General features: G+C 41.6%; 1 protein-coding gene across 2 annotated transcripts in view; it reads left to right on the forward strand.

Moving 5' to 3' along the window:
* The first annotated feature begins 1,009 nt into the window (after window positions 1-1,009).
* Window positions 1,010-12,992, forward strand: part of GPM6B (glycoprotein M6B) — a 30,181-nt gene continuing 18,198 nt past the window's right edge. For both annotated transcript variants that reach the window (XM_010016239.1, XM_010016240.1), the window contains exons 1-2: window positions 1,010-1,070; window positions 8,487-8,606. In XM_010016239.1, coding sequence (XP_010014541.1) covers window positions 1,010-1,070; window positions 8,487-8,606 — 181 coding nt within the window. The remainder of the gene's footprint in view (window positions 1,071-8,486; window positions 8,607-12,992) is intronic.

A 12,992-nucleotide genomic window follows, 5' to 3' on the forward strand; every position in this document is an offset into this window, starting at 1 on the left:
TTAGATCATATTGCAGCCTGTCTGGATTTGGGGAGCGATCAAACATGTCCTTAACAACAGCTCTGCACTCACTTCTAAGCATGGCTTTAGGTCTCTAATGACAGACATCCTTTTAAAACCTAAGCTGTGCTTTCTTAAACATTTTATCCTTTAAGGTATTGCACATGCATTTTAAGTCACTTGAGCTTGCTTCCTTTCTGCTTGCTTGGATTTTTTTGTGCCTTTTTTTCCATCGTGCTTGCTGGTCAGAGAAAGAATTTAAATTTTTCATGTATTTTATATATATACATATACATACCCACTTTTGCTTTTATGCTTCTCTCACAGAGTCTTTTGCCGTGGGTGAGCGGAACTTAGTCAGCAAAGAAAGCAAACAGAGAGAACAGACCCATCGCCCCCTGCTCCTTGAAAGAGCAGAGGGCATGTGGAATAAATCAAAATGCAAAGCATAATAACGAGGTCCCATGGGAAAGGGATCCTTGTGATTGTGTGCCGGCGTGCACTCCCCTTAGAGACGGCGGCTGGGGGGCTCACCCCATGGCGGCCAGGGGGCTCCTTTCTTTCTCGTCTGCATCTCCCCTCCCAATGTCACCGATCCATTCACCGCCCAGAGAATTGATTAACATTTGTTGGGAGCTTTGGGAGACAGGGAAAAAGCAGGAGAGAGGAGGGCAAGGGGAAGGGGGCGCAAGCTGGTGATGCTGGTCCCCAGGACATGGCAAGCAGAGGCACGGTCAGGCGCAGGATGGCTATTTTATAGCTGGGGACCGCGGTGACGTATGGCTGAGCGCTCGCTGGCACCGCTCCTCGTGGACCAGTCAGCGGAGCGAAATTGAAGCTGACAAGACTTTTCTGGCATTTTGGAAAGGACTGTAATCTACTGTAGGGGAGAACAGAGCCACTCAATCACCGCCGCTGTAAATAGGAGACGGAAGGGAGTGAGAAAGGAGGCGAAGAGAAAAAGTGCTTGCTGGGGGGGGAGGGGGGGCCGGCATTTTTGGTGGATGGTATGAAGCCAGCCATGGAAACTGCAGCAGAGGAAAATGCAGAACAAAGCCAAGAGAAAAAAGGTACCCAGGGGTCTAACAATAGCCTGTTTAAATCTTTTCATTCAGGGGGCTTAAAGAGGTTTAGGCCAGTTCTGTCACTTTTTCAAATAGCTCTTAAACAATCATTACTGCATCTTCGGTCTTTCAGCTGTCCTTTCCTGCATGGCTTGACAACAAATTAATACAGCAGCAATCTTTCTGTCTGTGTCTGTATTTGCTCTGAATCTGTCCTAACCCTACCCAAAATGATGTTTGGAAAAGAAGTCTTGTTATTGCTGCGTCTTTGACAGATTTTAGTAAATTTGGTTTACAGAGGTAGTGTGTGTCTGTGTGTTTGCATGTTGTTTTCAGAGCCGTAATCTGGTGTTTTCATAGAGACTGGCCATGGAGCAAGGCTTTGCAATGCAGTGTGGGAGACCTAGGTTATAATAACATATAATAGGTTATAATATCACATAACCTTTGTGTAGTTAGCTTGATGCCAAATGCTACTCTTATTTTTAAATTCCTTTTCTCTGGTGTCGTCTGGCAAATTTTGCTGTTGTAGAGATCTGCTTGTGGTATGGTAATGGAGAATAATGCAATGAGTTTCACAACATTAGATTTCAGGATGTGTTAATCATCAGGAATTGCTGCTTAATGGAGAGAACAATTCCATGGTAGTGGTTCTGCGGTAGGGAGATGGCAGCGCAGAAGGTGAGGTGCTTCATCCATCCCAGCCTTCCTTACAGGTCATTTATTTGGTCTGGAGTGCTGAACTTCAGAGGGTAAATTCTGCTACCAAAAGATGTTTTGTTTCTGCATCATATAATTTAAGCCAAGTAAATGTCCCTTTTCAGTGTGGCAGACTACTGTATAAATTATAGCGACGTTGTTTTGCAAAATGATACAGCAGCAACAAAATTACTAAAATCCCTACTGCCTTTTTACATGAGTCGCAGTATACTTTTGAACCTGTTGTGTCTCATTTATAAGCAATCTAAGTATCTAAGAGGCATAAGCAGCTGATACACAACTAGTACATTTCCCCAAGTGGAATTGTTTGATTTATTGTTAAACAGTTCAGATATGAATGTAGTGACGAATCCCCGTATTGTCCAGTACCAGATTTTGTTATCCTACTTCGAATCTGATTCCTCCTACACACTTTGTATGATTCAAACCTAGCTCCAGTTTCAAGTAAATGAAATTTGTCAAGTGATTAGACATAGTTCTACACAATCCATTAGGGATTTCACAAAAGGAGGACCACTGATAAGAGATTAAATTCTGAAAGCCATTAGTGTATGTGGACAATAACCCACCTCACTGTAGATTGTGAGTAATTAATGTCCTAAATACCTTGACTGTAAAACCACCTTGAACTCATAGATCATTCTTCAAAAATTACAGCATTTTTTGCTTCTGATTGATGAGTTTCCTTTAAACTGATAGAACTCATGTACAATAAACACCAAAGAAAGTTATCCGTATGCATCAGCAGCTGTGCAAAACGAAATCTGTTGCTGAGTGTGTTTATGATGAGTTTATGGTTTCCCTTTTGTTTTGGCAAGGATGAAAGCACAACATGTAGCACAGTAAATCTGTTACCAAGTCACGGTGGTTGATCTGTTGCCTTCATAGGATGCAAGTAGGGGAACTTCCTATCTTGATTTTACCACCATTTCCTAGGTTTTTTATGATAATTTTATACTTTGGATCTGTTACATAGGTATGTGTATGTAACACTTCAAGGCTTTGTTCTTGCCAGTTCCCTAATTTCTCAAAGTAACACATGGTCTCTCACATTATGCTCTTTTTTTTCTACTCGCTTAAATTCCCAATATGTTTCACAGCGAATTAAAATGCAGAAAGCTGAAACAGTCCTACTCCTAGTTTCAATAGCAAAATAATTAGCCCAGGTCTCCCTGCAAAGTTATTGCCATGAAGTGGTGATGTAGGAGGCATATTTGATTTGGTGGGGGGGGGGGACACACAATAGATTTTCCAAAGTGCTAAGGCTGTTGAGCCCACTTCGGTTTTCAGATGGGCTCAGAGGGTATAAGGTGGCTCTGAAATGGCAGGATTTTTCAAAAGGGCTCTTTTCCCTTTTCTCATTTTTCTCCATGAACAGTTCTCATGGAGAAAAATAAGCTTTTTCTCTGTGTGAAGAAACTTCCAGGAAAATGCTGCTGCTTCATTTTGGGGGTATGAAATAGAAGCTGACACCTTAAAAAATGATTCAATTTATTGTCTGGACTGGATCCCTTGCTTTCTGTGCCTTACATGCTTGCCAGGCTTGCAATATTTGCTTCTCCTTCGAAGATCCCACCTGGACTTAAGGTAACGGCCATCCTTTATGAGATGCCCTAGATCCAGTGATTGCAAGGCAGCCATCATAGCTTGAAGCAATTTAAGTGCTATCACAAAGTCTTTTAACTCTTCCTTCCATAAATGAATTGTCCAAGGAGATAACCCAACATCTGAAGGAGTCTGAGGGATGTTGCTGTTGCTAAGATTGAGCAAGAGGTCCTGAGCATTTCATTTTGGGTATTCAGGTTCACACACACTATGCTGTCTGCTGCCAACTTCTGGGGAAAGTATTTGCATTTAGCTAATAGCAAATTGTACTTTTAATCTAAGAAGTTTTTCCCTGTAACAGAATTTTAAATTACACTTTTTCAGGTTGGATTTTTAATGAAAGGACCTCCTCAGTGATGTGCTGTGTTTGTATAGAATACACACTTGGAGGAAGTTGGGTTGGGACTACACGCTGTCTGTATACAGGGGTCCCCGTACTCGGGAGAACTCTGGAGAGCAGTAACTGGCCAAGCACTTGGGATGAGCAGCAAGATCTCTTTTCAGTTCAAGCACCTTAATACAGTCAGATCTGAATGGTGGTGTCTCATAGGCTCTGGTTTGTGTTTCCTATCCCTGTGGCAAATGTGGATAGCCAGTTATTTTGGATTGCAGTCTAGCTGAGACAGTTTACACATGCTAATGTGCTTTATGAATAATTACTGAATGATAAATGATTGACCTTCTTTAGAATTTTAAAGTTTGCTACATTTTATATGTGTTCCAGGTTTATATTTTAATAATTATTATTATGAATATCCTGCCTGATTCAGGGAGTGCTATTACCCAGCTGATGGATTCGGTGTTTATCAGACATTTGTTTCTCTGCACCCAGATGAGTAGCTGCTGCCCCAGTTTTTTAATTGGAAATGGAACAACACCCATGTTGATGGAGATAAGAAAGAAGTCAGCTTTATATACTGTGTATCCGGCAGCCCTTATCAGAAGAGAACACCAGGAGCAAGCTGAAGCAAAATGTTTAACAGATACTTTACAGGGCTGCAGGACAGATTGGATGCATTTTAAAGATGAAGGTTTACAAATTATTACAAATGACAGTGTTTATCTTGCAGGCATTAAATTAAATCAAAATGTGAGGTCTGAGCAGGCAGATTTACTGAAGTGGAATAAATAAGAAAAACGAAATGCTGTTTTGCATCAGCAGTGAAGGATATAGATCCTGATACACTTTAACAGAGACAAGAAGTTTCCCTTTACCTTTAACTATGAAAAATTCTACCAAATTTAAAAATAAAAAATAAATCAAAAATAAACAAAACCCCACCTCAACTGTGGATGACCACAGTGCATTCACCAGGTACACATGGGAGGATGGAAGAAAGCTATTACACTAGAATATAGTTTCCTTATATGAACACAAACGATGTTTGAATTGCTTATGCTGTGCTGAGGAATAATGAAAACCAGCCACAGCAGCTGCACCAAAGGTTCCTTTTAATTGGCTCTTCTCTACTAATTTGCTTTCGATGAAAGATGACCTCATGCTCAGGAATGGCTGTGAGCTTTACTATTTTCATCATATATTAAGCGATCTTTCAACTCTTAAACTGTAAATACACAAGTATATACTAGTCAAAAATAGAAAGAAAATACTTTTCTTAAACACAACTGTACAACTGTGCAGTTGCATAAATGAAGCTGCTGAAGTGTGATGTGAGAAAGGGGTGAGTTAATGTGCAGTTTATTTCACTTTTAGTGAAATTCTTTTTATGCAGCGAGCTTATGACATTTTGATGTGTCACAGGTAGATATACTTTGCATGACAGCAAATTGAAAAAATGTCTTTTTTTAGATATGTGTTATGTTATTTGCAATATAACCAAAATTTTCAAGCATACCCCTTTAATGTTAGGCTCACACAGTGGTATCAGAGCTGTCAAGCCGTTTAAAGATTTGTAGTATGCTGCACATTTTTTCCAATTTTATACAGCTTGTTCATGTTTCAGATGCCCTGAAAACAACTAACTGCCTTAAGTATAAGTCCCTGAAGAGTATGACTGTAGGAAGAGACGTCCAGCCCAGAGAGAATCTGGGACACACGATATTCTGGGGATAATAATTTGGTAGGCTTAGTGATTTAGGTTTTAATGAATAGGATTTGGTTTCTAAATAAGAGAGGGTTGAAAAACACTCAGAGAACATACTCATACTGGTCTGGACAACCTCATGAAAGCAGAAAACCCAGACATATGTGCCACAGGATATGGTAATGGGGAGGGGAGCCCAGATGGCACTGCACGTGCACAATGGACTCTGCAGTGGGAGCAAAAGGGCTGAAGAGGGGTTAAAGGAGTCCTCTTTGGTTACTCTGACCCTTCCATGTTTTCTAGCCAGCCTTGCTCCTAGTGCAGTATTCATCACCAGGTTGCCAGATCATAAACGAGCAAATGACAGCCCTCTCTTTGCTCCTATGGACTGCTTTGTCAGCTGCGACAGATGAATGTCATAACTGTTTGTTTCCTCTAAAACCGTATGCTAAAGGCAGCAAGCGTGAGGGTGTTGGGCACTGGGACTTTTATTGCAAGATGATTCATCCCAATTAATATTGAACACCAAAGTCGCCATCAGTGTGCCTGCATGGTGTGACATGAAAACATTGTCAGTTCTGTAGCTACTGCCTCTGTGCAAGGTCGAGTACAAGCTGGTGATGACAAGTGGGTTTGAGCTGCATGAGCCTGGCTGTGCATGGAGGGTGTTGCAACCTAGACCTGGGAATACAGTTAGTGTAGTTAGTTCCTCAGAAAGCAGAAGGTAAAGAAGTCATTTAAAGCTATTTCCTTTCTTAACTATTGGGGTACAGAGTTAAACTTCTAACTCGTACATACAGTACGCAGTAGTTGTTACATCACTGAAGCCTGTGGGGCTTTTGACCTGGTGATGATGGGCCTGGGTGGGTCCCAGCAAACCCACCAAAGATGCTTTTCAACTTCAGAGGTTGTGCCAGGCATGCAGTAAGGGCTACCAAACAGCCATTGCTAAGTGGCTCTTTGCAGAGCAGCAGAAAAACTGAGATTCCTTATGGAATTTGAACTGGCTCCTAATGAAAGAAGCACTGTTACTGCAAAATCAGAAACTGCTAATTAAAAAAACTCAACTTCATAGAATATTTTAATTTACAGAAATGATGTTGTCTCCACATGTACAGTTTTCATGTTTGTCCCACAGCAGACAGTGGTGACTTCACCAGTGTCTCCCCAGGCCAAGGGAGAAAGAAAGCTGCCTGCTCTGCTGCTCAGATCCAAGTGGATTTTGTAGCTACTGCAGGAGAAATCCCGAATTGTGGGTTTAGGCCTGGCAGGATAAAACCCTTTTGGTGTCAAGAGTTGGTCTAGATACTATTGCAGTGCAAATGAAAATTTTCAATAATATTAAAATACTTAAATAATATTAAAATAACCAGTCTTTTTAATTTATTTATTTTTAAATCTGAATCTGTTACCAATATCCAGTAATTAGCTTCAAAAACGCAGGGAGCAGACAGTTTGGAGGAAGGCAGGAGACGATAGACAGTACCAGCAAGGAATTCTGTTATTTTCAGTTTTATATCCAAGTCAAATTATTATGGCGCTCCTTCCGATCACAGAATCATAGAATGGTTTGGGTTGGAAAGGACCTTAAGATCATCTAGAGCTCATAAACAGGATTGTTCCTGTGCAAGCAGAAGGAGATGATTTCATTCCAAGCATGCACAGTCATTTTGGAACAAATACCTTTGACACCTTTCGAATTTGGTTATGCTCATAAGATGCGGAACTTGCCTTTCCTAAAAGGAAGGGTAAGCCATACAAAGTGGAATAATGTCTTTCAGGAAAAACACACTGCCTGATACCTGTCACAAAGTATCTTTTAGAGGGTCACTGATACTATGTTTGCATCCCAAAACCTAAAGACTCTGTTAGAGTTTATTTGCTGATGTAGGAGATGAACAAAAAAATTCTTGTCTCAAATCTCTAGATCCAGCATTTGGATTTGAGGCCAAGATTTTTTTTCTCTTCTTGACGTATGCAAATGTAGCTGTGCCAAACTCCTCGTTGCACCAGCAGCAAAGCCATGCGAGAGAGGGACCAGGTCCAGGACCTTCCTAGCCCCTCAGGGACCAGAAGTACATGGCACTCCTACTTCCCCTGCCCCCAGAATTTGTTTCTGATCTAGTCTACAGCAGATGGATTTTCAGCATTGTAACCTTCACTTCCTCCACATGCCCAAATACTGCTGAATTGGATTTGTTTTGGCCAGAAATGGTGGTTGCTCTCTGATTTAGGCACCACAGAGTGAGACTGCAGTGCATTTTAAATAAAGACCAGTCCATCTCACCCTGACAACCTTGACAAAGCCATAGCAGTGCTGAGGGGGGCATGTCGGTTTGAAAGTGGTTTGGTGTTGTTTTGCCAGTAGTCTCTTTCAGGAGGCTCGGAAGCCCCATGCTGATGAGTGTGTGATGAGTGTGCAGGAGGGTCAGGTGTGGTTATGCATGTGGGGTCTTGTTGCTGAGCTTCCGCTGTCCTCTGAAGGATAACTGCTCTCCTATATTGTAAACTTTGAACAAGTCTGTTTTAACATGCTTGGTTCAGATTTTTGGAGGTGAGCAGAGTCTAGGTGAAATAAAGCCATGACTTACTTTTTATTGTATGAAAATAATGGAGCGAACTCGTGTGTTTGCCCTACCATTACACATCACAATAACCATTTTCTTTAACAGATTTGGAGTCTTTTAAAAAAACAGATGATATGGTTTTCCATGACTTTGTCTTCCCTTACTTCTGGTACAGCGCTTTTCACCATGGACAAAGAGAGGGAGATGTGAGACTGGGTGGGAGGAAGGAATAACAAGTCCTTCCTTACATTTTTAATTCGAATGCTAGCTGGAATTTTAGCTATTCAACCCTTCTTAACACCTGTGTTAGCATTTCCCTGTTGATCGTCCCTCCCAACCCTTCCCTTGATTTGTAAGCTGATGTTGTTTCACTTCTGAAACTACAGTGTTTTTTTCTGGGCTCTTAGTTTTTAAAGTTAAATGATTGAAAATACTGAAGTAAAACTTGCTGGTGACACTGACTTTTTACCACCTGAAATTGGCAGTGATCACCAGACCAGAAATGGAAATTGGCAGGTACCACTGGATGTACAGGAGTTCAAGGCCACACCGGTACCATCATGTGCCAGCATTGAGAGGCAATATTAGTCCTTTGGGGATTCAAGGTAAATAAAGGGCTGGGTGAAAGGGAAATGGAGAGTTCAGAAATGGTAATAGCATAAACCTAATACTTTGCACTAGTCCTAACAATTTAAGATAAATGCTCTTCTATTTTTCTTGTTTTGTTTGTTAAGGCTGCAAGGAGTCTAGTTCTTCCATTTGCATACTTGCCATAAACTTAAATTTGGTTGTTAATGCTTGAAAGACAATAATGTGTGGTGAGGGACACCTCACTTTTAACTGTGCTGCCTGATTGCTTCTAAACTGTTTACAGATGAGACGGCATAGTATGGGTTTTGTATGCCAATGAGTCTATCAAACTCGTCAATCACAATCGCAGTAATTGACACTAAAGCACTGACAGCACATCTGACTTACTGGTCTGCTACAGTACACTTACTAGAAAATATTCTGTGATTTTGCCTGCATTTTTCCTTTGCTAGAAGCAGTAAGTGTGTATGTCAGAATCTAAAGGAGGATTTCAGCTGAGGCTTTAAAAATGGTTTGGCAATTCCACATGCCTGTTCTTTCAACATCTGGAAATATTGAGTATCTGGAAATAGGATCAAGAAGATCCTATTTTGTTTTCTGGAAGCTTTATTTTAAGAGTTCAGGAGGAATTTAGTTTTGAAGCATTTCAGAAAGACACCTGAAATCAAGCACATGATTGATTGCATTGGAAAATTCCAGTCTGAGAGTTAGCACAGTGAAGGATATAAATGCTCAGAGACAGCATTTGCAGCTAGCTCTGTCCAGCAATCCTCTTCCCTTGCTGGAGCTGATTGACTGAAGCCTGCTTGACAGCTTGTTTGCTGGAGGTGTCTGCCTCCGCATTAGAGATCTAACATCAGTTGCAGGGAAATATTCACCAAAGCTTGCTGCCTCATCCTTCTCCTTTCCATTATATTTTCACACTTTTGTTCGTTAGAATTCAAATGTTTATGTATTTCAAAATGGCTTTTTTTTTTCCCTCCCTCAGATACTTAGGTTGCAATTCATGATCTCCGTCTTCAATATCAGTATTCTTTTTAGCCATATTTTATGACAGATTACCTGGGTGACAGACTGGCTGCCCAAAGACATTCCAAACTTCAGATCAGTGCACATAGGATACTTTATACACAGAAGAAATGCTTCAGGAAGGAGCAACATGTTATGAACGCTGCCTTCCTGGGCGGTAGAGGACAAGGAGGGAGCAGGCCAGGTGCCTGGTTATCAATGTCTTGTGCCTCTTCAGCTGTCCCAGTGATGAGACATGTCCATATGTGCTGGCACGGATGAGCCAGGACACAGAGGAGACTCATAGCCTTCTGTTGCAGCATCTGGGAGTATGGCACCTAAAATGGTGCTAGAAACCCTTGTTTAGGCAACCAAACCCTATTCAGGCTACCTTGGGAATCTTCCTGAAGTAGTATGTAGGTAAATGTGGTGCCTGTCATGGAGGAGTTGAAAAAGGGCTTAAAAACCCCCCAGCAACAAAGCCCAGAAGTGCTAATTCAAAGGGAAGGTCCTTTAAATGGCTGCACTTAAAGAAATTAAAATGTTCTTAGGCAGTGGTGAAACAGATTTTGAATAAGACTAATCTTCCAGTGGTGGATTAGCCACAGTGAAAATATTGGTCTTTGTTGCTTTCTCTTAGATGGGAGGGAAAATGTTGCTTCAGTCACAACACAAGTCAGAGCTGTAACATGTCTCCCTTCAGTACTGACATACATCTCCCCACTGCTGGGTAGCGTTGGCTACTGTGCTGAGATAAACTCTCCATTTCTTTGACAAGCCATGTTATTGCTTGGGTGCATTTGCAGTATGGATATTTTTACTTTGCCTCCTCTGTCAGCGTCTGAATGGAAATCACTAGGAGAGCACCTCTGTGGCAGTTCTCGTGGCATCCATCTCTTCTCTCAGGGCCTCCACATATGACGTGATCTCCCTTCCCCATTTTAAGCTTTATGCAGCACTTGAGCAACAAGGGAAGAGTCGGCGTGGGATATTCACTGTGGTGCTGGAGCCAAGACATCCCCAGAACACCTGCAAGCTTAATGAGCCTTTCAAAATGCCTAAACCAATTTTTTCCCAGGAAGCAAAGTACCATCTTTTTCTTAACTAAGAGAAACTTAGCAATGGTTGTTTAACATGAGCTTAGCTCTGGGCACTCTTCCAGGCTGGGTGGGTGTTGTTTGCTTTATGGGAATCTTTTTTTTTTTTGTTCTTTTTTTTTAATTTCCCTTGACTCGCTTCCCCCTGATGCTGGGAGGTGTTTCAGCTGCTTTGTGAGCACATAAAGGCACATGTGGAGTATCTCACTGAAACAGCCTGCTCTCTTAATGAAGCAACCTTACATTTTGAAAATGGTGTGGCGGTGGCTCAGCTGGAGAAATACCTGCATGAAAGCTGTTGCAGGGCAAAGGGCTTCTGCAGTTGTAGTTCAAGTGTCTTATCACTCCCCTAGTTCCATAGTTGAGTAAATGTCTGGGAAGATCTTGGCATCTTCAGTTGTCTCTGAAATGGAGAATTTACCTTCTGAATCTTATATCCACCAGGCTGAAATCACACACACACACAGTTTTTGGCCCTCAGGTCTAGGGAGAGAGAGGTTGTGTTTCTGTTTGCTTCTTTGTAGCTAGGGAGGAGTCAACTGGGGAAGCAGTCGGTAGCAGTGGCTGAAATCCATTGTGGCTAAAGTCTTGCTCTCCTGCTGAGTGCTGAAGGTTGATGGAGAGTGAGGTGAGTTACAGCTGCCAGAAAGGTGGAGCTAGGAGTCTCAACTGCAGTTTTCCAGGTAAGATACTCACCTTTGATTAAAATCAGCTTTAAAAATCATGTCAACCAAGTACCCGTGAGACTGGAGGATGGTTGAATCGAGGAAACCCAAATGTCCTTACAGAAGGTTTCACAGAACTGCTGAAGTAGCCCATGGGACTGAAATGCTTAGATGCTTTTGTACTACCCCCAGTGAGCTTGTCTAGGCCTTCAGACATTTGACTGTCTTTGGCACTCTGCCCATCACTTCATCTGTTTTACCTTTTTGGCTTGAGTTTGTCAAAAATTATCACCTGGACTGGCGTCTACTGATGCAGCAGTTCTTGCCTGTTGACCCTGTGTCATGTTTCTGCAAGAAGGAAGGGAGGGAGGTCAGGGTAAAGGCAGCAAGGAGGAATGTCTTCAGGCACATTGAGCAGTGAGTTGTTGCTATGTCATCTGAGAGTTACAGCCACAGATTGGAACGGCAGCTGCCCTTGCTGGTGCAATGTGTTTGAACTTTGAGCTCTGTGTGTCAATGAGCTATTCCACATGCTCCGGCTGTACAAAAGTCCCAAGGGTTATTTTGCATGGTAAAACAGCAGAATGAGACTCCAGGAGGAATAATGCCAAAGCTTATATGAGTATTGCTTGAGCCATCCCTTATATAAGAAGTCTCTTTTTAAATCACCAACTTAATTTTTTTCTCTGCAGAAGTAGCTTGCAGCTAAAAGATCTTGATCCACAAGGATTCCTTTATAAATCTGATGAAAGTAAGGCCTTTTCCAAAGTATAAATTAGGTATTTTTCTTCTGCTATGATTTCCACTGGTCCATAGGCCAATAGTAAAACAGAGAAGACATGAATTAAAAGTTAAGTTCTGCCTGACCTTTGTCCAACAGCTGGACAAGAGCAATTCTCTTGTCCCACTGTCTCATGGGACAGCAGTGTTCTCCCCATGCAGGTCTGACACCTTGCTCTCACTCAGCAAATGCCTGTTATGGGCACTTACAATAAGCATGGATGTAGTAATTCATCTTTCATAGATTGCACTGCCTGAAAAAGATGCCTTCAGAACACCTGTAAGCTTAATGAGCTTTGCAGAGGCTGGGAATGATACAGATGGGGAGTGTGTGCATTTCAGTGAATTTGAAGAAGATGAATTAGATAAAGCCTGTGAAAGACAATGCAGATCATCTGTCCTCACATGAAACAGATTTGATTCCTACAGTGGGAAGGTTTTTGTTTGTTTGTTTGTTTTTTTTTCTCTGTAAGAAGTCTGTTTTGGACCTGAGATTTGAAGAAAATCAGCGTTTATGTTTACAGCTGTCTGTTCTTAGAGTCTTCTCTGTGTCCTTTAACAGCATCCAGAAGAGACAAAACTTGCCTTGGTAAAACAGACTTTTCTTCAATCTGGGGGTCATGTGTTTTTAGTGAAAGGAAAAATAAAATAGCCTTTTGCTCTTGATGAACATTGATAACCTCTGCCAGGGGTATTTGGTTTGGGTTGTTTTTTTTTTTTTTGTTCCTAGTGTGCACCAGTGCTCCCAGTTTCTCTGCATTGGTTCCACCACAGAAGGCATGAGCAAGGCTTTATAGTTTTCTGCTACACTAAAGTATGGAAGCTTCTAATGAAGTTTAAAGATGGCAGG

This window comes from Nestor notabilis, unplaced genomic scaffold, assembly GCF_000696875.1.
Source record: "Nestor notabilis isolate BGI_N333 unplaced genomic scaffold, ASM69687v1 scaffold2936, whole genome shotgun sequence".
Taxonomy (NCBI): Eukaryota; Metazoa; Chordata; class Aves; order Psittaciformes; family Psittacidae; genus Nestor; species Nestor notabilis.